Source organism: Rhea americana, unplaced genomic scaffold (assembly GCF_003343005.1).
Source record: "Rhea americana isolate MKP2758 unplaced genomic scaffold, rheAme1 scaffold_215, whole genome shotgun sequence".
Classification (NCBI taxonomy): Eukaryota; Metazoa; Chordata; class Aves; order Rheiformes; family Rheidae; genus Rhea; species Rhea americana.
Window position 1 is genome coordinate 1,093,506 of NW_028186305.1, and position 27,171 is coordinate 1,120,676.

General features: G+C 38.4%; 1 protein-coding gene across 1 annotated transcript; it reads left to right on the plus strand.

The window, feature by feature from the left end:
• The first annotated feature begins 18 nt into the window (after positions 1–18).
• On the plus strand, positions 19–26,839 carry MYOM3 (myomesin 3). The gene is made up of 36 exons (XM_085305042.1): positions 19–125; positions 286–360; positions 1,037–1,196; positions 1,459–1,616; positions 2,786–2,881; positions 3,578–3,666; positions 5,877–5,921; positions 6,134–6,274; positions 7,270–7,431; positions 7,720–7,861; positions 7,953–8,152; positions 8,475–8,528; positions 9,113–9,240; positions 10,104–10,287; positions 11,088–11,262; positions 11,886–12,007; positions 12,689–12,876; positions 13,079–13,205; positions 13,685–13,863; positions 13,939–14,053; positions 15,026–15,182; positions 15,568–15,677; positions 16,169–16,213; positions 16,358–16,494; positions 17,548–17,692; positions 18,937–18,996; positions 19,699–19,766; positions 20,058–20,168; positions 21,244–21,331; positions 21,959–21,997; positions 22,660–22,765; positions 23,582–23,745; positions 24,256–24,292; positions 25,039–25,061; positions 25,157–25,212; positions 26,300–26,839. Exons 1-36 carry the CDS (start codon positions 19–21, stop codon positions 26,597–26,599), a joined length of 4,293 nt encoding a protein of 1,430 aa, XP_085161168.1. The 3' UTR covers positions 26,600–26,839.
• Positions 26,840–27,171: the final 332 nt, after the last annotated feature.

Here is a 27,171-nt window from a genome sequence, read left to right on the forward strand (position 1 = left end):
CTGTTCTGACCTCCCAACATGGGAACCCGAACCTTCTTCCACTACAGAGAGGAGGAGCAAAAGGAAGAGAGGCAACAGAGCTTGCAAATGACCTCTACAACCAGAAAGAAAAAGTTCAAAACCAGGTAAAGCACAGAGTTAGGGACAGGCCAGGTAAATCAGGTCCAGAGAGGACCTTCTGAAGCATTACACTTGGTACTGGACATTCATAGATCTGTTGAATTTTTAATTTATGAAATTATTCAACTTTGTCTGGATTCTTTCATGTGTRTCTGCCTCTGGAAGTGAGGAAGAAGAGACTTTCACCCTTTCAGAATTATCCATAGCAGCTGCCCTTGCCTTGACCTCCGAAACACTACCGTAAGTCAGAAATCACTACAACTCAAATACAAATATAGTATATACTATCACCTTTGCATATAAATGTCACAGGTTCCAGCTCATCTTCTTGGAAGCAAAAAGACCAAGTTCAACCAAGAGGTTCTTCCTTTGAAAAGAAAAACATCAGTTCTCAACTAAAATACAGAAAACTGTATTATATTTTCTTGGTAGCTCTGAYGATAAGCAACATCTCCCTGCTAAGGGAGCAAGAGCTTGAAAGAAACTAAGTTTCACAGGGATAAATGGAAAGTATAGAGCCAGATTAATAAATTAATGGTGACAGATGGAACTCCCCCTCTCCSCTAGAAAATCTTGGCAATGACCCTGCTGACATCCTCCTGTGATGGCTGAACAACTTAAGTAGTCAGCATCATCCCTTCTCCCTTTAATCCCTCCCAGTTCCCCATCCAGGATTAAAAGTGTCCACATAGCGGATCCCCTCCTTGTGCCACAGTAGGAGAATCTTTCATGGTAATACTGCTTGGTTTCTAGGCTGCATGACTGCCTGTCATCATACCCCCTACTGCACGTGATTTGATGTTTCTGCCCTTAGTGATTTTTTAGATGTAACCAAATGCATGCGCTATGAAACAAAAACAAACAAACAAAACCACTTTCCTAACTTTTGTTGGCTTTTTAACATTCTCTATTGCAGCAACTACAAGCTAAAAAGAGAAGCCACCATCCTAGAGCTAGAGCAGAGGGGACAAAAGAGAGTTCGCTTTGGGAATGACATGGAAAAGTTGGAAAAAGAAGTTATTAGGAACTGCAGACTGCTGCGTGTGAGAGCTGATCGGAAGGCCCTTCGGAGGAAGGTCAGATGTAGAAAGAAATAAGACATTTTTATGGGTAGCAGAAATGCCCACAGGATTATAACTGCTAACACTAACTAGCATTTTGGAGAAGAYACTAAACTTGATCAGGTTTTAGGACAACCTCAAAACCATGAGAAATAAGAACAAGACCTTCTACTGCTGCTACTGAAGCATCATCACACATGTCCCTTTTGTAAACAAATTTGTATAACTAGAATATAATCCCTTTCCATTGCCTTTATTCATTCTGTCCTTGTTCTAGGCCGTAGAAAAGGCACATATGGAGAAGGAATACATTGAGCTGCGTTCAGGGAGACCACCTATGTTCTGGATCCCACTCAGAGTACATGCAGTCTGGGAGAGGATGGAAGTGAAGCTGACATGTACAGTCCTGGCTTCCCCACCACCACAGGTTACTTGGTATGTCAGTCAGTGGTGGTGACTGACGCTGTTCATGTGGCTAACAGAGCATGCACACATTTCAGGAAGCAACCAGAGGAGTAATATCTGTGTCCTGTTTGAAAGAAGGAAGGGAGAGCTTAAGAATTCATAGAAAACACTTTCAATTCTAGGCCACTTCTTCAGTTCCACTGTTAGATTCAGTGAGGAGGCTAAGTATTCAGTGGACCCTGGAGACAGTGGACAGTCCTAAGGGGCATCTTTTGGAACAGGACTGACATTTATGTTGATAAATTGGCACAGAAAGATTGATTTCTCTGCTTMCCTTGGTATTGTATTTCATCAGGCAAACTGAGGATTTAAACCAGAATCTCTTGTCAGTGCTAAAACTTTGTACACATACACACCATCAAAGCTTAACTACCAACCAGGATACCATAAAAGTTTTGACATTACATTGCCATAGATCCTACAATTTGTAAAATACAAAGCAACTCTTCTATTTACTCAGATTTGCTTATTTACAAATAAATAAAAGAAAAAGTGCTATATACTGGGCCTGACCACAACATTTACCGTTAACAATGAAGGGACAGAAATAAATCAAAGATCACCTCAAAAGCAATTTGCAAAGTGTACTTTGATCTGTTTGTTAAAGTCACTGACCATTCCTCTCATAGAAAGTCTGAAGTATGCAAACATTTGGATTACTAATGACTTTGTAGGCAGCTAACTCCTCTACTGTCAGAGCTCCTGATGTCCTGTCTCCTCTCAGAACAACCCCTTTGAATTATTCAAAGCACAAAGAGAGTATGAACCTCCCACAGATCCCCAGCGAACACAAGGAAGCAGGAGACATCTGCTCAAACTTCCTTACACAGCCTGCAAAGCAGGGAGCATAAACTGAGGAGGAAGCACCAAGCCAACGCAAAGCAGCCGCAGGCAGCCCCCGGCAGCGCGGGGCCGCACTGGCGAAGGAGCACAAGCGGCGCTATGGGATGGGAYGTAGGTTAGCTGCAAGGCTGTTCCAGCTTGATGTGGGATGAGAGCCGGAAAARGGGAACTGTTGTCTACTCCTCTGTTCTGTTGCGCCCCTGTTGTGCTTGACACTGTTAATTTTAAAATAAGGTGTTAATTTTACCAGTTTCTTCATCCCTGTTAAGCAGCATGTCACTTTTGTGTTCAATTAGGTACAGAAATGGAGTCCGTATTGATCCTCGCCTAGCCCCAGCAGGGAAATACCGGATAAAAAACAAGTTTGGTATGCTCACCCTGCACATCAGCAGGTAATGCATGCACTCTTGTCTCTCAGCTAGCTGGGGGGGTTTTACTGGAATAAGGCCTGCTTTCCTGAAAAGCCCAGTTTGCATATGCTAAACAAAAAAAGATAATTATTCTGGAGGCTGATCTTGTTTGACTTTAGYATGTTGTGTTTGAGSWAAATCTTTGCTATTAGGAAGAAATCTCAACAGTAATTCATGTGTGTATTTAAACCCAAATAACTGGAGGTAAGTACAAAATCTTACAGCGTTATTAATCTTTCCTCCTTTGTTAGGCACGGCAAAAGTTTTGTCCTTCAGGGCAATGTCATACACATYAAGAGCACTTTATGAGCGGACCTGCCAGAACCATCCCAGCTGAGATGGATTGATGCAATCAGAATGAAATTAGGACTAAAGCCCTATGTGCTAAACATGGAATAAGTACAAATGCCTATCTTTAGTGAAACCAAGTGTTCCACAGGGCTTTTGCTTGCTCATTACTTGAAATATTTTGCTTTTTTATATCAAGAARGAAAATGACCACTAATTATAAGAAATCTTTGCACTCAAAAGGAAAAACAGCTTCTTGATTAAAAGGAAGTAACTGCTTTAAATTTTGGGATTAGAGAGAATCCCATTGGAATATATCCTGCCCTAAGTTATCTCTAAAATATGAACAAAACCAAAAACCTAAAAATGAAGGAAAATATTTTTTTCCAGATGCTCCATGGAAGATTCTGCTGAATATAGTGTTGAAGTTAAGAATCAGTATGGYGAGGCTTATTCATTTGCTACAGTGCTTGTCAGGAGTAAGTAGAAAATGTTTTGTTTTAGATTTTCAAATTTAGATTTTTCAACATATTTTCAATGCCATAAATTATATCACAAGAACATACAAGCACTTTGGAAAACAAAGAGAGAAGTAAGTAAGTCCCCTACATATGAGGGGAGAATTTCTCTCTTATTCATTACTGAGGGGGTTTAAGCACAACTGCATAAAATAATATTCAGCTATCACCAACTGATATATATAATGGCTCATTTCTATTTCTCAGCCACTTCTGGACTCAAGCAAAATCTTTTAGATTCCAAACAGACACAGCTGTCCTTCCACTGTGCTGAAGTTGTACTAAATTTAGATACTTATTTCTTCTGGACTGATATGAAATAGTCATTCAGTTCTATACAGGATGGGATGAAAAGAGTCTGGTGCATTTCTAAAGATAGGCAAAAAATTGATTAACAAGTAATGTGCTTCCAAGGGAATCTCTCAGTGCAATATTAAATAGAATACCAGTCTCATGGGATCATAGTTTCATCACTGATCTTTCCAATACTGCTGAATATTTCCAATACACACATACACATGCAAATATGTAGCATACACTTACCAATTCTAAAGGCACACTAATAACAGACCAGAAAATCATCACTTGCAAACATTCCCAGATCCCTAAATTCACCTTTCCCTAACCCTCAAAAGTCACCTGGTATACAATGCCACTCTGTAAGAGCTGGGCCTTTGCCATGCAGCAGAAGTAGCTGTCTGAAAAGATCCATGACAACAGTTGCACAGTCCTTCTCCCCATTTCCCTGTCAATCTCATTAGGATCAGCGCTGGCACGATGATACAACCATGATCTGAAATGCTGTGGTCTGTCACAGAAAACCTCCTTGGATGGGACTGCTCTCTTGATCTCTAAGTGCCTGATGAAAYTGTACTTCATCAGGCCTGATCAGCATTTCAAACAGCCTGCTAACAATCTTCCTTGTGCTTGCTGCTGAGAGGCCCGCACTTTCCTTCTCCCTTGACCCTGTCTAATGCCATCCTAGTAACATGACTCTTCCTTTTGCTATTTGTATTTAACATTCTGAAAATAGAGACTATACCAAAGCCTTAATCCTGCCTCCACTGGAAACATTCCTCATCCCCCAGGCAAGCTGATGGCATCTCTTCTCGGGCCCCACACTGTCTGGAATGCCCTTGATGCCAGGGGAGGGTCTCAGGCTTGGTAATCCCCTACAGCAAAATTTCATTCTTCCTAAAGACATCACTGCAGGGCTCACAAGACCTGGGCTGAGGCTGTGGTTTCCTTCCTGTGCTTTCCATGACTTACCTCTTCAACCATTAACACTCATTCCTCACGTTTTGCTTACGAGTACTGCTATTGTCAGGCTTCATTCATTGAAAAACATTAATGGTGTTATTTTACGTGCACTTCTTTGGGTTTATAAAGATAGGAAAGGAAAGCATCTCGATCTCATCCTGTTTAAATGCAACTGTTCTTAGATTCCAGGTCCAAATTGCTTCATTTTGTGCTGTGATCCCAGCAGTTCTCACAAGCTAGAAAAGGTTAAGTGGGTCAGCATCCACGTGTGATGCCTCCAAAGAACCCACGGCTGTTGTAATAAACGATTTGACAGAGACACTCGTCCCTCACATTCAGGAATGACCTCAGTATCTCAGAGCAGTCTTTAGTTCTGGATGCACTTTCTTTTAGCTAAATCTTGAAGTCCAAGTCAACAGCAGTCTTCAAGAATCCCATACTATCTTCTGTAAGGGGAGGCTGTTTAAATACAGTAGTTTGGCCATATTCTGTTTTCAGTAATGTATATGACTCTGACATTTTTTGCTTTCCATTCCTGTGCTGTTTGTGCCATTGAGTAGCTACCCTGCTCTTACTCAGTGTAACAGTGGCCTCTTCTAGCGTAGCTTGTAATGATATAAGCCAAATTGAAAAAAAAATGTGAGTTGTGAATAACTGAGTGCACACCAGCACTTAAAGCAGTACAGATATACTAGTATAGTCATATCAGCAATTTCCTATGTAGATACATCCTTGATGTTTGTGAAGCTGTTAAATGGAATAATATTTTACCCCACAGTGAGGCTTTAAAGGTTCAGATTAAGTGCTTGTTTCAGGGAACAAAATATTTTACTGAGCATCATACTATGTTTTGGGGGAAAGATAAACATTCTTACAAGATTTGCTGAATGTATTTTCTTCTTATCTTACAGAATATTATGAAAAGGGGTCAGGATTTGATTCAGAAATATACAGAAGTGAGTAAATGACTATTATTATTTCTTTGATTTTATAGCCTGAAGCGATCTGATTCTTTTTCTCTGAGCTATAGCTTTTCCTATCAGCCTGACTTCATAGGAAAAGTGCAAGGCTCAGGTACCACTCTAAATACATCATAATCAYTATCATCATAGGAAGAAGGCTCTGGGAAGTCTCTTTTATCATGCTGTATTTTGTTCTTATTTCACAGGATCTCTTATTGCCAGAGAAGCAGATTTTGCCTTTTCACTGAAACCCTTATTTTCAAGGGAAAAGGAACCTTTCACCCTTTCCTGTTACTTCTCCTCCGATCTACTTGAACACCAACAAGACATTAGCTGGTTTAGAGATGGTTTGTATGCAACAGCTAAATTTATATACATACATGAATATATTGTTTGATCTCATAACATAATGCTTGCAGAAGAGAACTGGAATTCAGATTCTTGAGTTGCTCTCARGTCTTCTTGAGCTACAAGCTATGTTATTATTTAATTTGTACTTTTCCTATTTGTAAAAGAATGATAACACTAAAATGTTTTGGAGGTAGTGACTTATTTATGTTTGTAAGAAGAGTTTAAGAGCCTTAGTTCCATACATTGAAAGCTCAAAGTCTCCGTTGTTCTGTCACTGAAAGGCCAGTGGCACTCTAGTAAAAAGCTTTCTGGATATCCTCGACTCTTTTGCTGCCAATAAGGATGTCAAACTTAGCCAAAGGGCTAAGCTATTTCTGTGCTATTAAGTTTGGGCAAGCAGAAGTGACACAGTAAGTCTGTTCTCGCCATTCCAATCCTTCTGCCAGAATCAGCTGTGAAAATAGCAGAACCCACTGAATTTTTGTGATTTAGAGAATTTGGCTAGTTTGTATTTCTGAGTTCTCCCAGAATTGATTAAATATATACAAAATGCACAGTATGTGCCATCCAGCTTTCCRATTTGGAGAGCCACTCAGGCAAAAGATCCTGCACACTGAGTGGTATTGTATCCTCTGGTAGAGATGGTAAAATACATGGCAGATGTCAGAGCATCCAGTTACCTGGTGGGAAGAGCTCCTCTGAAGCTGAGTACCTTTTACTCACTAATCTGWCTCAAGTCATATTTTGCTACGCTTTTTTGCTTGGCTTGCAAGCTCTTCAGGGACCATATTTTTTGCTCTTTATTTGTGCACAAACAGAACACAGTGGGACAGCAGCAAAACAGGATTAGAGACCATGACTACAACAGAGTAATAGTATCAGGAGTGTCTTACAGATCTCTTATCTTGCTCTGCATTTTATTTGCATCTGGAAATATGCCACTCCTGACCAGTTCAGATGGAGTTCCTTTATCCCTCTTCATATTTCACAGGTGAGTTGCTGCAGAGTTCTGAATGCCGGAAAATAAAGTATCAAGACCAGGAGGCTTCTCTGACAGTGTCATGCGCTTACAAAGAAGATGAGGGATTCTACACTATTCGTGTTCCCACACTGGATGGATACAAAGAACAGACTACCTATGTGTTTGTTAGAGGTACAAACAGAATTCTCTCCCAATTAGAACAAAAGCTCCTTTCCTGATCCCATGGCATAAAGGAATTCACAACCTCATTCAGAAGAAAAAGTCTCCCAATTTTGTGCATGGGCAAAATTAACAGAATTTCCAAATCCTAATTTCATCTATGACTTAGGTACTAGAAAAYGTGACTTCTATTACTGGGACACTAATGTATCACACACTTAAATTTAAATTACCGTCTGAGTGAAAAGTTTAGTACAGAGAAGAAAAAATCTTAACCACTGTGGCTTGGTATTTATATAGATGCTGCAGCAGAAACAGCTGGTGCACCAGGATCCCCACTCAATGTGAAATGCCATGATATAAATAAAGATTGCTTGATTCTTTCTTGGGTAGCACCCAGTGATAATGGAGGAAGTCCAATCTTGGGATATTATGTTGAAAGGTCTGTATGTTGATCATCTTAGAGCAAAAAGTCTCATAATTATGTTGCAGAAAAAATATGAAGAAACAGCATGGGCTGTATTTCATTTCAGATGTGATGCAGGTTCAGAGGATTGGGTGCCATGTAACGACAAACCTGTGAAAACCTGCAGATTCCCTGTTCTGAACCTTGTTGAAGGACAGACATACCAGTTCCGAGTAAAGGCTGTCAATAAAGAGGGCATCAGTCTTCCTTCAAAAAGCAGTGATCCAGTTACAACATATGACCCCAACAAGAACAAAAGAGTGACAAGTACGTACTAGAAACTGGAAAACATCCCCATTAAGTACCCTATGAGGCTGCAGGTAGAGCTGACCACAGTTTGTCTAGACTCTCCTTACTCTCACAAATATTGTTGCTACGTATTGCCACACAGTACCTTTGCTGAACCCATCTAGTACTATTCTGAAAGGGAGAAGATCAAAATACTAGAGCTATGACATTTCATTTTAGTGTACTTGAAAGCTACATCATTATGGGTATAATGAAATAACACAGTTCTGGTTTCTCTCTTTTTTTACACGCCCTAAGTATCTTCTCTTAGAGCATAACATTGTCCTGTTCTACATTACAGTTATTCCGTATGATGATGGCAAGACAATAGAAATTTTCAAGGATGACTTGGAAGGTAATTTCAAATTTATATTGAACCCTTCTTTCAGAAAGAAATGATTGTTCTAGAACCATGAGATCTGTAATAGCATGACTCTAGAAAAAATACACTCAGGARGACACACCCCTACACCTCAAAAAAGCAGAGGCATTCCAAAATATAATGGAGCCAGCCAATACTGTTAGATTGATACCACTAGACTAAGCCTGGTGTAGCATGGTATTTATGTAAAAGCAGAGGAAGGAAAATACATGAAATTTTCAGAAGTGTTAAACCTCATTTTCAAATGTGAGCTATGGAGTTAGTACCCTTAGTCTCATTACATCAATGGAATTCAGATTTTTAAGTTGCTTTTAAAAACAAAAAATTTCTTGTTCTGGTGACACATGGTGGTAATGGTGCACAAGGCTTAGGATTTATCCTAAACAGCACAGCCTCTTGTAATAACCCTGTTCTCCTYGTTTGGGACATCCTCAAAGGGTTCATGTCCTCTCCATTATACTGAAAAATCTTACTTTACAATAGGAAAACAATCTGTTTTAAAATATTTTTTGGGCTACATTATAACGAAAGAAATATAATATTCTGACTTCCCATAGGGCATATTAAAATTCCCTTGCCACCCACCAACGTCCATGCAAGTGAGGTCAGAGAAGACTACGTGGCCTTGGCTTGGGACGAACCAGATCCAAGAGGTAGAGAGCCACTGAATTATTATGTGGAAAAGGTAAGAAAATAATACCACACAGATGGACAATAGTTGCTGTTCCTGAAACAGAACCATTTATTTCTCTGATGGCCTACCGCACAGGTCTGTATTTACTGAATGTAATTAATTGCTAGTGGCTCTTTAGTGTAGCCTGTGGGAATGAGTTGTCACCACTCCTAAGAGACAGATTTCCTCTCATAATAAAAAGGCCTATATAATCATGTTTCCTCCTGATAGCTCTGGCAGAAAGCAGAAGGGAAGCAAAGAAGCTGAACCACCCTTCTCCCCTGAAAATGTGTTCAGTCCCTTTCCTGGAGCGAGACACCTTGAGAGGACACTCTGTGGGGAAATTTCTACTGTTTCTCCAACACTATTCGTGTGGGTGACTGGAGAATTACAGCCTTAAAAGCGGCCTGTTCAGCCTGTCTCCAGCTCTGCAGTTTACTAAAGCTAAAATCCCAGCTCTGACATCAACCTAAGTTGCCGTGACTAACAAAAATAAGCAAATGAGTCTTATACCACAGAACGGCTGCAGAGCTTTAACAGGAAGACTGTTCCTGCCGAATGGGCCAGTAAGCGTGAAAGAGCTGGGAAACATTGCCCCGTGGTTCACTTTCCTGTTCACCTCTAATCCTTTTGTTGGTTAATAAGTACCTTCTACCAACCTCCTTTCATACATATTCATTTCCCACCTKCTGTACCATTTCTGTTGCAAAGGTGGCTTCTGTTGCCATGGAAAAGTTTGAGTATTACAATAATAAATATACAATTTAAGTCTTTTCTTTTTTAAAAGCTACTTTCCTATAAAAAAATAACTTTGTTATTGCTCAGAAGGGTTTTAAGCTTTCATGAGTTATAAATCATCTCCTTTTTCTTTACAGTCAATCGCAGGCAGCAACTCCTGGCAAATGGTTAATCTGGATATGCCAGTTAATTCCCCAAGATTTGCACTCTTTGATCTTGTTAAAGGAAAATCATATTGTTTCCGYGTGAGATCTGTTAACAAGTATGGAATCAGTGAGCCATCCCTGCCGAGTGAGCCCATAACTGCTGGAGCAAAATTGGGTAACAATTTAATTAATATGCACTACACTAATGGATATGGAAAAGGATACATACTATCAAATGAACATGTGGGCTTTTCCTCCCTTTCCTTTAAACTTTATGGTGTATTATTACACAGCAGTTACTTTGATATAAGGAAATATCTTAAAGCCTTAAATCCTTGCTTAATTACTTTGCAGTTGGTCAGTGCACAGTGTAAATCTATCCAAGCAATGATAGGGGAATTACATTTAATAAAATAAGAAATTGTTGAAGCATGTGTTTATATGCTTCCAGTAGGGTGTAAGAGAGAGGTTACACAGACCAGTGTAGGTCTCTGCAGGAATGATATAGTGAAGACTGCCGAAGGAGCCCATTTCTTGGGGCATCAGACAAAACAGCAGTCTTTGCTGTTGTTTTCTTCTCATGGCTGAGCTGACTACAGTAAGAGATACAAAGATTCATGCTCTTGTTTTCAGTATGCAGAATGATGAGCACTAGTTCCTTTTTTTTTTCACTTTATCCCACATAACGGCTGCTCAGTGCTCATTCAAACTGTTCTTTTCTCTGTAGATTTAGAGAAGCATAAGCAGATGTAACTGCTGAAATCAATGGGCTGTAAGGGCAAGGTGTATGGTGTATGACAAACCCAAACACATATACACATAAGCTGTAGACTGGAACAATGTCCGTGGCATTTTTCTCTAATTAGAAAACGATGCTCTGGAAAAGGTGAATAAATCAAACAACTCAATTATGAAAAACAGTCTGAGTTTATAAATAGAAAATATCATATCTTCTCTGTATTTTTTCTTTTTTAGCTACTCTACCGCCTCCATCTCAGGTTTTAGCTTTCAGAGACACCAAGACATCTGTTGTTTTGCAGTGGGATAAGTTAAAAGATGGTCTGGAGCCTCTTGGCTACTACATATATTATCGGGAGAGTGGAACAGATGAATGGCAAACTGTCAATAATAAGCCAGTGACATGTAACAAGTGAGTTCAGCTATTATGCTCCTTTGGCAGAACACAGGGTGCCAATATGGATTCCTCTGCTAATGGCTGGAGTCATATTTCAGCTAAAAGAAGAACTTCCTTCTCTGCACACACACAGGCATGCACACACGAAAACACCACATCCTACTTTTAGACTGAACTATTGTTCAAATACTCCGACTCATTTTCATATCCAAAGCTAGACTGATAGCCATGTCCGTGTATATTTTCATATACTGTCAATCTGCAGTAGATGTATCTTTTGGGATTAGTAGAACTACATCCATTTTTTTGCTCATTTTCTAGYAGAGTAAATTGGCATCATTCCCAAACAGGATTTAGAAAAGCTCTCTAGCTGTAGGGTCCAATGCCAACTAGAAAAAGTCCATTAAAAAATCACATTTTTTCTACTGGTAGTGCCAGCCAGCAGTGTGAAACTTTTCAGCATCTGATTTACACTTCCTGACTGATTTACCATTTTCTGTGATATGATGCACTTTAATCTGGAATGGCAAATAATGTAAATAGCAATACCTTATTAAAATTTATATGCTGCCTGTTCAAAAGACCGATTGCYTGCACTTTGAACAGTCAAGTGTAAACCTACTGATTTTCTCTCCTAGATTTACTGTTCCTGGGCTGCAGCCTGGAAAAGAGTATGTTTTTTGCGTGAAATCAGTCAGTGAGGCAGGACTGAGCGAAAGCTCACCAGAAACAGATCCTATCGTTGTAAGGCCTGCTATCGGTAAGTAAAACATGCTCACCTATACACACAAAATATCCCTCAAAAACCTATCTATCATGCATAGTTATTATTAGATGTAGTGGTAAGAGCGTTGAGCAGCTAAGCAATGCAAAAGGGAACTGATTTGCCTGTACCCCGCAGTTTCTGTCATCCATTATACTTGTCAACAGCAGATACYAGCATTTTGAATTAGCAGTGTGTTACACCTCCAGTAGTCCTTTGGCACTAGGACAAGGGACCATTTTAAGTGCAGTATTATCCTGGTATCTTAAAATCAGCATTGTGATTTTCTCTAGCGCAAAGCCCACCAGCAATTACACACAATTATGAAAAAACTACCAAATACATTAGTCAATATCCAGCCTTTGCTATTCTCCATTATATCAACCCACTGCTTTCACCTCTTCTATCAGACAAACCATAAAGCAACATGCCAAAAAAGCTCTGAGACCTGTCCATGACTTTTCTTGTGAAATCTGCTTAAGAATCTGATCAGCTGAGAATATTTCTACACTGCAAAAGTGGTATTAAGGGGCCTTAACGCAAATAAAATCGTGTCTGATATGAACACAGAAATTTTCTCAGTTCCGTTCAACCAATACCTACATCTCTTTTCCTGATCCCTAGATCTCAAACCTATATTGAACAATATCCTGTTTTCTCTCTTGCTTTGCTGTGCAGCTTGTCCATCTGCACCATATGGGTTTGTTCTTCTAAACTGTGGGAAGACTGACATGACCATTTGCTGGAAACCCCCAAAGCGCAAAGGAGGAACAAAGATTCTGGGTTACTTCCTAGATCAGCATGATGCATCTGAACTAGACTGGCATGAAGTCAATATTCAGCCAATTCCTCAACGAGTTTACAAGGTATTAAATTCAGATATAATAGTATTCTTCTTTAGGCATAGTGGGATTCAGCAATAAAAAGGAATGAGCTGTTTTTCCCCTTTCAGCTCTTCTAGAACTCTCTTCTTAACATCGTAAGACTGTATCTTGATGACTGTAATTGCAAAACTGTTCTGCCAAGCAAGGTTGTACTAATAATCTGTTTGCACTTCTGAACTCAAAGGTGAGCAACCTTGAGGAAGGACACCTGTATGAATTCCGAGCTCGTGCAATGAATATGGCTGGTGTTGGGAAAGTATCTGAACCTAGTGACTTGTTCAAATGTGAGGAATGGACAATGCCAGAACCAGGTATGTCTGATGTAAAAACAATAGCCAAAAAATATTGCCAGGTATGTTAGTTAATCTCCTTATTCTTCTATGAACCTGAGGGACTTCTGAAAACTATAGAGTTAATGGTGTTATGGTGGGTTGGTTACAAGCATACAAATGCATTCCAGACATTTCCAGAGAAGTTCAGATCCAGACGTATTATTTCTACATTTCACAGACAGAGCATCCATATATTTTTAATAATATCCTTATTTCCAGAAAATGAAGAATCTGGATCTAATATCTCAATATCTTGGTATATTGCACCAAAGGAAACAACATTAAATTACTTGATGAATACTTTTTGCCTGCTGTTTAATTACCATAGAAAGGATTACTATGGACCTGCTGTTAAGTYGTTATCATAAAACTCTCAGCCTTCTAATCTGAGACTCAAATGGAGGGCACCAGTTGCATTTTTTACGTTAATGTTTGACAGCCTACCCTTTGTTGAACAGGCCCTCCCTACGATGTGAAATTCAGTGAAGTAAGAGACACATCCCTGATGCTACACTGGGAAGCACCATTGTACACAGGAGCAGGTCCAGTTACAGGGTATTATGTAGACATGTGTGAAGAAGGGTCAGAAGAATGGAAACAAATAAGTAAGCAGCCCATAGCGAGCACCCATATGAAGGTTTGTATATGCATCCGGCATCCAAGTGTTGCTTCCCATTTAGCCTATGTTAATTCCTGTCATTGTTTCCTGCAGGTTTCAGACCTGGAGACAGGGAAATCACTTATTTTCCGAGTAAGAGCACTGAACAAGGCTGGAATTGGTCCTCCCTCTCTCCCTTCAGATCCAGTGGTAGTAAAAACCAAACCCGGTATGAAAGGAAGAGTGATTAGATTGTCTGTGCTGAACATCTCCCAGTAAAAAATATCAACTCAGTTGCACAGCTTTTAGCTTTCATTAAGAGTTCATCCAAAGTACTTCTTTGATCCCCATTATTATAAATACTGCACGATCTGTAAAGTATTTATCCCCATAAGAACCCTGCTAGGTAGGGCAGTATTACTTTCCCAAAATATAGATAGAAAGCTGAGACACTCAATGGATATAAGTAACCTGCAAAATATCAGTAAGTAAATCTATGTGGAGTAGAAGATAGAACTTACCTTTCTAGCAAACGTCCAACACCCTGATTTGTGATCCATACTGATCAGTTAACCCTCCTCCTTCTGTTTCGACAAAAGCTTGTATAAGAGAATGGCGGCTGCACAAACAAAAGAGAGGGAAACAGATGTTAAAACTTGCCTTGTAGCTAATGTATATGAATATATGTACCATTTGTAGCAGAAGATGAGAAATGATTATTTTTCACTCTTTGTTAGCAAGATGGAATGAAATTAATTTAGATTTATCATGAGTTCATGTGAGCTCATTTCACTGCAATTACACCAAAGGTGAATTTGACTCTGCTTTAGAAGAAAAATACTTTATAACAATATCCACAGTGATGGTACAAAAGAGAGTGTCTAAGACCTATCCTGACATGAGGAGTCTGTAAATACTATGATGTTTGCAGTAAAAAGCTGATTTAAGTAAATATTAGTTACTTCTTTCACAGCAAGAAAAAGCTTCAGTCAAAGTAAAGATGAGCAAATCAAACTGCCCAAACGTATTTACTCCAACTGTACACTCTGGCTTTTTTGAAAACAATTGTTTCTCTGCATCTACATTTACTCATCATTATTGTGTTTCTCCATATACAAAGTAAAAGGTTAAGTCAGATACCCAGACACTAAACTCTGCCCTGTTTTGTTAAGGAGTGCCATTTTTTTCTCCCCTCATACAGGCATAAATGAAATCGAACTTGGAGTCGATGAGGAGGGTTTCATTTACATGGCTTTTGAAGCTCCTGAAAAGAATGATTCCTCTGAATTTATCTGGTCAAAGGACTATGAAGGACCACCAGATTCTGACAGAGTTCGAACTGAAGAGAAAGGCAATAAGTGAGTAGACATTTCATACTGAGAAACTGTGGACTGTGCAATAAGGAACCCATGAAAAAGTGAGAAAAACATCAAGCCAAATGTTTCCCTCTGCTTTCAATCTTCAGCTAAAATACAAATAAACTACAGAAGTTTTGCAGTTCTCTGTCCCTGATTCTCAGTTCTGGTGCCCCTGAAACAGGGGAGTCAATGCAGTCTTCTGGTCACAGAAGAGAAGCTTCAGCCATCATATGGCTAATGTTTTGGCCCTGCTCCTCAGTGTCACATGTAAATGGCTATGAGTGCTGCATTCGATGTTCCAAATGCATCAAGTGTGTATTGTATTCTCTTACAAAAAGCATCACTTATGAGCAAAATATGATTTATCTTTATTTTTCTTCCTAAGATCTAAGCTTATCCTGAAAGACCCATCAGAAAAGGATCTAGGTGTGTATTCAGTGGAGGTCACAGATGTAGATGATGATATCTCTGCCAGCTGCATATTAACACAAGAAGGTAAAAACTAATAGTTAACAAGAACAAAAACCTGATGTGCCATAATTTTATAATATTAAATGTTTAAAGGAAAGCTCCACCTAGAAGAATAGAAAGTGATTGACATTATGTCATGATAGTGGTATCCTTAGAAAAATGTTTCCATTTCTTGAAGGTCCAAGGGCAGTTTCTTTTACAGAAAAGATTCCATGGTCCTGAAAGGTAATTTTTCCTTCAGGTTTCAGAATTAAGACATAATACAATATCACAGTGATTTAAAATTTCATTGCAACACGTTTGTTGATTTGTTACCACCAACATTTTATTCAGACATAGTGAAGAATTATCTTCAYGACCTCTTCGAGTCCCTCTTGCTATGGAATGCTTTGTACTTATTATCAACTTTTTGACATAAATGAAGATCCATTGATGTATTAAATCATACTGATACAATCAGTTTCTTTTGGCCTAGTTATACTAATCTAAATGAATTGTTATTCTTTGCATTTCAGATCTGGATAAGTTACTGAAACGTAGCCACGAAATCAGGAATCCATGTAAGTAGAACCAGTGAGAAACAACTACATTTGTGACTTCCATATATACCCTCTGAAAGGGGAACCCTGGCACAATCCTGGATGACTTCAGCTGTGTGATCTGCATAGGAATCCCCCTGCAGCCCCCTTCTCCTTGTTTTCCAGTGATCAAGCTAATATCTGGATGGAACATTGATGTTCTTGAGAAAGGAGAAGTGCGGCTGTGGCTAGAGGTTGAAAAGCTGTCACCAAATGCAGAGCTACATTTGATCTTCAAYGGGAAGGAGCTCACAAGTACGCCGGTATGTACTTTTCAAATACTGGCATTTATGTGACTTACTTTCCCTTTGCTTGACAAGGATATAGACCAAAAAGCTACATCCTCCATGCTCCAAACTCCCATCAGACATTTTGATGGCTGTTTTTGGAAGACTCTAGGGCTTGGTTTCCCACTAAACAGGAAGCCAAACATAACTGTCTGATTCTCAACTTCTTCAGTCCTAGCATGATTGCAGCATAGAAGATATTTGTTAAAGACAGCATAATATCCATAAGTCCTCTGGCCAGCAGAAACTTCACTGGTAACACTTAAAGAAAGCCCACTACTTACCTGTTCTGTTAAAGCAATGTGTAGCAAATATATAGAAGGCTTTACTTATTGTAAGAACTGTCTTTTCTACACTGGAGGACTGACATGGTAATGTATGATTTTAGAGTATTTTTCAAGCTCTTTGCAATGATAATATTTGCTTAGAGCAAACAAGCCGGTAAAGCATAATGATAGTATTTATGTTTAAGCATTTGGCAGGTTTCAGGGCGTGTGTATAAAAGGTTCAGCAATGCTTGCGTGATGTCAGAGGATGGCAGTATTACTCGTCATGTCCCAAATATGTGATTACATGCCACAGATAAGTAATTATGTGTAATGTGTCCATTATACTAAAACTCATACAGATTCTGGTAAGTTGAAGCATCTAAAACATACAATGAAAAAGAATTTATTGTATCATGTGGTTTTAATGGGAACTTTCTCCCAGAGAAGAGTTCTGCTATAAGTTCTGCTTATATGCATAAACAAATGTAATAGACTTTTATTTATATTGGAAAAAATACTCTTTAACAAAATTGACTTGGAGGCAACTCTGGGAGCACTGATTATATCAGTATGTATTGGCTTCATTACGCCTGTAAGGTGAGGGAAATACATAAGGATACACATATAAAATGATTGTTTGACGTGTGAGTGTTCTAAAAGATGCTGTGCCAGATCTGGCCTTAGAATACTTCCTNAAAAAAAAAAAAAAAAAAAAAAAAAAAACTTATTCAATTCATCATATTTATTTTGTTTTACACAGACACACAAAATAAACTTTGTCAGAGAAAAAGGTCTTGTAGAACTTATAATCCAGAATTTCTGTGATGATGATAAAGGGATGTACACAGCCCAGCTACAAGATGGAAAAGCTAAAAATCAATTCACCCTAGACCTTGTGGATGAACGTAAGTGGAAATTCAGGATCAAATATAAAGACTGCCACACTCAGTGGAAAGTTTCCTAGGCACTTACGGTCCCAAAGTATTTCCCATAGTTAGGGTGGCGCATTAGGAAAGAGGGGATCAAATCTTTATATTAGTACATATATTAAAGTCCAGGAATCATGTAAGAAACTGAATTTCTCTTTAACACAAATCAAAGCTTGATCTTACAGACAAGATCCTTGATGATAAAACAGTGTCTGCTAGAGCAAAACAGTCATGGGAGTGATCAGTATTTTTTTCCAAATGTTTTAGATATTATTCTTCTATGGTAAACTCTGTGTATTGGCAGTAAACTGTATGGCATGTACCACGTAAGTACCTTAGAACATTATCAGGTTGAAAATTCAGTGCATTTAGCAGCTGTAATGTAATATAATAAAGAAATCAGTCAACTGCACTTATGAAGAAGTCCAAGCAACAAAGAAAAGCTAAACATGGAACATGCAGGGGTTTTGTATGTGCTAGTATACAGGAGTTTTTTGATTAATTAAAAATATAAAGTAAAAAGATCCCCATTCATGCACTTCCCCAAACAGTATCTATCTCCATTTTTAGTTCTTGCAAACAGTTGGGTGATTTCAAATGACCTTCTGAAGCTTCCAATATATCTGAATGGAATGTGTCTATACAAATGTCAGTGTCTACCTCCCTCTTTTTACAGCCAGTGGAGAGAAACAGGTAYCTTTACAGAGTGATTCAGCATATGCTAAGGTCAGAATATAAAATACTTTAGAGGAGTTGTGCTCTGAAAGTGCCTATTTTTCTCCACTGATAACAAAGGAAATGTATGAAACAGAAGTTGCACACAGTTGTCTAAAAGTGAGGTAAATTCTACACTCTCTGCCTTCCTCTGTTTCCTACCTTTGAAGCATTTTAAAATTAGGGTTTCTAGTCCGCATTTTTATACAGCCAAAACTTCTGTTTCATTTCCTAAATGCATAATGCTGAGGTCTTCAAAGACTTTTCTATGTATTTTACATCATGAAAATAAATATTAGGTACTGAGCAACAAGTACAATGAAAGATTGAGGATACTAATTTGTTCAAGGATTCTCAATAGGGACCAGGGGTAGCTGATGCACCAGAGATGTCTTATAAACACATATCACTGATCATGATAACACCTTTCATGATCAGAAATCTCTACCGTGTTACGCTAAGAAATAATGTATTTTTATTGACTTTGACCACTGATGTTCTTGCAGGTTTTGATAAAGTCGCAGAAGAGGCTCAAGCAAAATGGAGAGAATGGAAGAAAAAGCAGGGTATGATAACCTGAAGGTTAATGACTTACCAAAACCTGAGCAAAGCTGTTTTGCTAAGTGCTCTAAACAATTTTCTTCACTGTCCTTTTTAACTGCCTTATTTAAGTTGATTAATGCACTAGGATAAGTCCTCCTTTTAAGATAATCTCCTGACTTAAAAATCAAAATATCCTCTGAATCAGTGCTGCAATGCAGAACATTCTTGAATTCTGAAAATTGTCCAGCCTGAATATATGCCCTGTAGTTAAGACCCACCCACCTTCCTGGTAGAAAACAGGGTTCTCCAAATATGATAAAAAAGAACCTTTACATTCCCCCTCCCATCCAATACTAACCAATAAGGAAGTTTGTTGAACAGTCCTTTCAGAGAAAAAAARTATTAAAATTGGAAAGACAAGTTTGCCTTCTAATAGGAATAAAAAAGTACATTCATTAAATAACGGATGCTTAGGCAGCATTACTAACAACATTTTACGGTAAGACCCCTCAACAAACATAAGATCTATTACTTTAGGAAATCATAATGACAATAATAATCCTATGTCAAAAACTGTGGTGGCTACTGTACACAAAACTCAGTTAGATAGAAAGTTATCGGAGGGATCATTGTTGGGATTCACCACTAGATGGTGGCATTTCAATACATAATACTTTTAAGACCTTTGGGAATACATAGCAAGAGACATTTATTTTCTTTTATAGGTCCATATTTTATAGAAAACTTGAAATGGAAGGTGACTGAGAACTGTGAAGTACTGCTTACCTGCAAGGTACATACAGCCATATAATTCATACTGTGTGCAGTTGCATCCCTTTATCATTACATTTTAGATGTGAATTTTAAGGGATAGCATGAACAGTGTTCRTTCAAATGGCTATTTGCAAACCAGTGAAAGGTAAGAGGTAATATATCTCGGACAGAAATTTTAATAGAGAAGGAAATTTCTCAGACTCTGTGGCAATCCTCCAATGTAAGTGAAGTTCCTTCTTAGAAAGACATGTAAGCATATAGAAATAAAATGTGCTTGGTATTCTGACTTCTAAACCTTCACTTCAAACAGGCAACAAACCTGAAAAATGACACCAGCTTTCAATGGTTCTTCAACAAAAAAACACGAACAGGCGGTGCGTTTGACCAACAAACTGGGATAGGAACTCTTCAGATTAAAAAGGTGAAAACTATAGAGCAACTCAGAGGCTTTGGTGATATCACTTAAACACGCAAAAAACTATGGGTTGATCTTATTATTAACATTCAAAGTACATTTTGGGTAGTGCCCACTAAATAAAGAAACTGAACAAACACAAAAGAAAGCATAAAACAGGAATCAATTAAAGTTATAGCCAGATAGATCTGAATTAGAAATGAGATAATTTTTAACAGTGAGTAGCTATTAAAATTTTAACATATTCTGAAAGTGGTTAAAAAGGAAAGTGAGGGTTCTTCAGGTTTTCAGATTAAATTGGTTGTCTATTCTGAAGATGAGCTTTAGTCAAAAAAAAAAAAAGTTACTTACTGAACTCACTACAGAAGTAACTGAATGAAATTTTATGATCTACCCCATACAGAAGACCAGACAAGCTGATATAATGTGGCTTGTAGTCTTCGAAACCTGCAGCTCTTCTCCTCTGGGAGCACAGAGGTGAAATAAGAAAGCTTAATGGTGTAGTTAGAACTTTATTACCATCTCTGCAAGGCTAATTTAAATCATGTTTGGTTTTGATTTTTCATCTTATTTTCAAATAGCCAGATCACCTATTAAAATGAATAGAAAAACATGTGTGAAGGTGTGTGCCTCCACTGAAATAAGTCTGAGGAACAGCAGGGACATTGCTGGCTGGAAGTCAAGCACATTGGCAAACCAATATGAGAAAAATTTACACAGCAGTGGGATTCATCATTACTGAGTTCCAGCAGTACCAGTACCTCACACTACTAAGGGCACCCAGTGCTGCAAGATGACAGAGGGGAAAAGTTGAGATAGTGACCCCCATAAATGACAATGTACCATCTTGTAATGAATCAGGGCCCTCTCTAACCTTTCAAGGCAGGTTCTAGGGCGATTGCCTTTTTTTGCCCTCCTTTCTGATCACTCCAGCCAAACTCATGGGAGGGAAGAAGAAAATCTCAGCTCGCCCCCTTCTTTAAATCCTGCCCTATTTTAATGATATGTGAAATTTCTGGTTTGTGTGTGKGGGGTTGTTTGTWTTTTTAGTATTTTTTAWATATATGTATATATTTGCCAGATAACCAAAGCAGATGAGGGCCAATACAAAGCACTTGTTTCAGACAACCGAGGAGAGGACTACACCCAACTTGATCTCACAAAAGGAGGTAAGAGAATATTACACATTCCCACCCCGCCTGGCATTCAATTTGGATTTAGAAACAGATTTCCTAACTTTCTACCACACTTAATTACCATAGTATCTACATGCATCCATAGGAATTAAAATTTGCACAAAAAATCACTGACCAGATTTAAAGAGTTTCCCAATCTATTACAGCATATAGATACTAGATCATAACTATGTATAACGAGATTAGTTATGACCACAACACAATTTCTGTCAAGCACAGGAGTTAAAAGTTCAGGAATGTTTCAGTCACTTCAACTCAGAAGCAATCAAAAGAGTCTACTTTCAAAGACTAAATACTACCCTGACATCTGGAACCTATCATTTAAACCTGATACAAAAATCTGTTTTCAATGACATTCTGTTGCACACACTGARTGTTAAGAAAGATAGGAGCATCTAAACATAGCAAAAAAATGTCCAGCATCTAAAAATAAATCAGGCACTGGCAAGAACTTCATACCCGTAAGCTTCCCAACAGGAAGACAATGAGTAATTACTATATATAATACATTCTGAATGTAATAAAATTAAGTTGGTATTTGAAACATGATTTGCTAAATACTGTAATTATAAATACTTAACCACCTTTATGTCTTTGCAGCTTTTGAAGACCTTCTCAAGGAGCTGTGTAGGATCAGTGGTATGTCTTTTTTTCTCATCAGCTGATACGGTAGTAATAGAAGGGGAGGACAATGAAATGTCATGATCAGAGCAACAGCTCTGGAAGTGACCCTGGGTTTGGATCAAGAGGTCAATCCTTAATCTCTCAAGCACAGTAGTACTGATTAAATATTCCTCTGGCAGTAGAAACACCCTCAAACTGACAAGGGGAGTGGTCAATAAACAGCGRGGTATGAACAGAAAGAAGCATTAGGAAAGTCAGGATTACAGGAGGTTGTGAAAAAGAGATTACTTTCACCTCAAAAGAGAAAGGAAACATTAGTTTAATTCTTTTTTTTGCACTGTTATTTCTGCTCAGGCACAGGTGTAGTTTCATATTCCAGCATCAATGCAGAGATCTAAATCTCTGTGGTCTTGTTTATAAAATGAGACTGCTAAGAACAGCAACATCTGAGCTAGTGTTGAACACTCTCTAGAACAGATGCTGACATTTCTTTACTGGCTGCTGGGTAAAAGATCCGCGGCCTTCAAGAGATAGAATACCATCTAGCTTTCAGTTGGCCACATTCTCCAGACAGATACATTAATAGGTTGCTGGGTATTTTGTTTGCATAATATGCAAAATTACACAGACTTCCTTGGTTGTMCTCCTCCATTTCAATCTTTTAATTACACTATTAGCTCTTTCTGCTACACCTCTGAAAATTCAGCCTACTGAAGAAGGCATCAAAATCTACACTGATGTGAAGTACTACACAGACTACTTGAAAACAACCTGGTATCACCAGTAAGTCCCCAAAAGATACTTGCAAGGCTGTTGGTGTGCTGTTGCTTGTGATTGTTTATCACTGAGATTAAGCATGTCAAGCCTAAGCCTGCAGCTTTTAAAGGCAATGGGAGATTTGCTGAGTCAGGGCTGAAAACTGAAAGGGCTGGAAATTCTCTCCACATCCTGAAACACATGTAGACTTCTAAAATAAGCAGTCATGTTATTTTTATCTTACCACTGCACAAATATTTATAAGTGGTCATCTTTACTAGAATAATAACAATACATTTGAGGGACTGCTCAGTTATAACCACCTCAGTTACGACAGAAGAGGAAGTTTTTAGGTTTTAAGTTCTTTGATTCTATTATGTTACGCTTCTGATTGCTTTACCTCCCTTTGAGTAACAAATATTCCCAAATATTATATAATTCTTTCCAAATACTAGTTAATTTAGTTTCACAGCATCCTGGTAAAATAGAGAAACACCATTTTATTAGACATTTCCTAAAGATGTATACAAGGAGGCCAATTTTAATGATGCTCGAGGGYTAAACCATTACAAATATTTAATGTCTAAATTCTGTCTACTCTACTAAATAAGAACAAGGTGCTCTTTTGTAGAGCTTGCAGAGATTTGACAAACTGCCTGCAAGAACACAGGTGCCTAGTGAGATTTTCAAAAGTGACTGAGCATATAACTGTCAGTGAAATTAGCAGTGAAATTCTGACTCCAATTCTCCTGTTCTAATCAGCAGATCTAAAGAAAAAGCTAGTGTTCTAATTTATGCAGTTCCGCTCAAATATTATTGAAATGATACAATTTATTTACCTAGGGACAAACGACTAGAAAGTCATGATAGACTGAAAACTGGGAGTACAGTGAATCAGATCTGGCTTCACATACTGAACCCAACAGATGCAGATAAAGGAAAATACACCCTGGAGTTATTTGATGGGAAAGACTCTCATAAACTATCGACTGACTTGTCTGGAAAAGGTGAGCTGAGTTAAACAATACTGTTATAGGAATGATATATGTGTGCTGCTTTCCAAGATTCCTTCAAATCATAGGCAGTGACTCCTCTCCCATATTTGAGATGGAGCTGCAGTTCTGTGATAGCATGCCATGAAACACTGTTAAGGAGGACAGTGAAGTGCAGAGAATTGTCCAAGAAAATGTGGGGAGAAGAGAGGAATGAGCAGCAGAAAGGACTGAAGCTTTTCGGGAGCCTTGCTACTATAGCATAAGGATCTCTCCCAATCTCCTCAGGACTTCCCTTTGGAAAGGGAGCATCAGGCCCCATATATTTCCGTAGTAAATAAACAGATACACGTAAACAGACACATATTTCCTTAAGGCAGATATACTGTTTAGATGATGCAGATAATTACATGTAGTTATGTGCACAAACATCTGTAATTCCAACAATAATGCATTACATTAAATCTATCAAGTTAAATGAAATAAACAACACCTTTCCTTAAAAAAACCCTTTTGTTCTTTCAGCCTTTGAAGATGCCCTGGCTGAGCACAGAAGGCTAAAGTGAGTTTCTGCCCAAGTACTTTCACAGCTAAGCTAATCCATTTTGGGTATCATATTCTGTGGTGGCCACTTAGCATGGATTAAGGGGCAGGAGAGAGAAAAGGTTGGAGAGGATCATTAACAAATATAACTTTATCCCAGAATAACCCCCATGCTTACTAACTGCAAATGCTTAAGCACCAAACTGTCAGGCTATGCGTCTGTCTGAATGAAACAGAGCCCCTGTCTCACTGGCAGCAGTGACCATCCCCCTTCAGACCTTAGACCAGAGGCCCAAAGGGCCTTCTTAGGCCCAAGGGGCCAAAGAAGAAGCCTCCAACACCTCTTTCTGTGTTCTACCTTTTCTGCTGGTTCAGCGCACTTCAGCTTTCCGGACTGCCCTTCTGATTCGATTGCTGGAGTGCCACCCCAAACCCTTTACTGAGAGGATCAAACTATCAGCAGCGTCTCTTAGAATCATTCGGAAGATTAGGCTTTAAACAGATATGTGAGAACCTCCATTGTTCCTATGAGATTTACTGAGATTAAGAAATTGCTTTTCACTACCAATTTTCTTCTAGTTCTATAAATTGGCTAAGAAAACCCTTTCCTATTAACTAGTTCAAGCATGAAGAATCCCTTTTTAAAAAAAACTTCAAAAGTGCAATTATCTATAGCTGTTAGAGAATAATCTTCCTTTTAAAAGCACTGAGAACACATATCTAATAAGTAGAACTGCTATAACTGTATCTCTTCTTCACTTTCAGAGAAGCAGCCATAGCAGAAAAGTGTAAGTAAATTAATATTGTATGTTTTCTTCTGCCAAACAAAGCCAAGTGTTACACTGACAGGTAAAATTAAGGGGTCATGTTTGTTCATTCCCAGGTCGTGCCAGAGTTGTTCAAGGTCTGCCAGATGTTGCCACTATCATGGAGGATAAGGTAATATTGAGTAACTGTTCATACAGTTGGCCTTGGCACAGACACAGAAGAATGGATGACAGGGAGAGAACTACTTTTTTTCCCCTATAGTACATTCCCAAGCAGGTTGGTCACAGCTGTGCCTTTTTGAGCTACTGCAGTTGCCAAAGGTGAGAGGTGATACTCTCCACAGGGCTTGTATCACTCCCCAGCATTGTTGATGGTGCTTCCAAACACATACGTGTGTCTGCACATACATGTGCTCTCTGTGGCACAAAAGTTCTTTCTTATAGGTTGCTGGTGTTACTGTTTCCTAGGTCTGTTTCATAGCCAGATCCTTTCTGTTGCCTTCCTATTTCATTTTCAAGATTAGACTAAATGGTTTAAGCACCGGACCTAATTTTCCTAACATATATCCTGCATCTTACACTTCTGAGTCAAAATCACCTTTACTGGTCCTCAGACAAAAAAACAAATCTCTAAAGTAATTCCTAATTCACTGTATGCCTATTTAAGTGTTACCTTATAGTGTAAGAAAGATGTAAAATGCCAGTACCACAAATACGAGTCAGGCCCGGTGAATCCAGTCACTTTAATCCTGATGACTCTGATGTATATCAAGAGGAGATGGATAGTTCTGGAAATTGAAAATCTAGAAGAATTTCCATAGTGTTTAAACTGCCTACTGTCAATTCTGACATTTTATTACCTAGGCTGTGAAACTGACCTTCAGTTATTAATCTAAGAACTTTGTAGTCCTCAGGAGCTGCAAAAGAGAGAAATTTAGTTTAATCAAGGACCACTATTTGTTCAGAGCCACAAACTAGACAATGAAATTCAATCTGGTTGTGAGGTATCCACTTTTAAAACAGTAGCTACCTTTTAAGAATCATCACTAATTTTATAAAACAAAGACCTGAGAAAAAAGCATTTACGCTACTTATTGAATACTACACAGTGGATCAGTTCTAAGTCTGATCAGAACAGATAAGCAACCTTTATGGATTCTTATTGATGCTGTTTTTTCTTTTACTTCATTTCACATTGACAGAACTTCCTTGCTCATTTATGCCTTCACAATCTATCTCTACTATGTGTTTTACAACAGACCCTATGTTTAACTTGCTGCGTGACCGGAGACCCCTACCCAGAAATCACTTGGTTCAAAAATGAGAAGGCTATCGTCTTTAAAGATCGTTACAAAATGGATGTGAAGGGGACAGTCGTCACAATTACCATTGAGAAAGTCTGCAATGAAGACACAGGAAAATACAGCATCTATGTCAAGAACAAATATGGTTCTGAAATAGGGCAGGTTACTATCAGTGTTTATAAGCATGGAGAGATACCAATAGGGGCAGAAGCAGAGCAAATCCCACATGAGAGTATACCAAAACAGCCTAAATGAAGTAGACATCTACAACTAATTGAATTTAAAACGAATTTAACACTTTTGGATTCATTTGACTGTCTCAGACCCATAACTCAAGCTCTCTTTCTTATTTCATATGTAGAAAATAATTCTCAATGTCTTTCATGGGAAAACATGCCAAAAAATAATATAAGATTTAAAAACAAAACAAAATGAAACAAAACAAAACACTGCATCTTCATCAATGCATCAGTAAACAAATCTGTGGAAAACCTCCAAAACCCTAACCAAAGAATTCTGCTCTCATGTCCTAGATTCTTATTAATAGATATGTAGTTTGTGTGTACGTGTGTGTGCATGTGTGCCTACACGTGTACTCACCGATAGTGCTGCATGGGAAATACCAAAGGATTCACCTATACAAGAAACATGCTTCTCGTGGATTCTCTTTTTTTTTTTTTTTGGATTAAAACCCCATTATGTTAATGATTATCTTGTAGCTGACAAATGTTTGTATGTTTATTATTAAACTCACATGTTGGGTACCACTTAAGCACAGTAGACAAGTATATATCTATCCTGAAATCTGTCTTGAAATCATTTGGCCC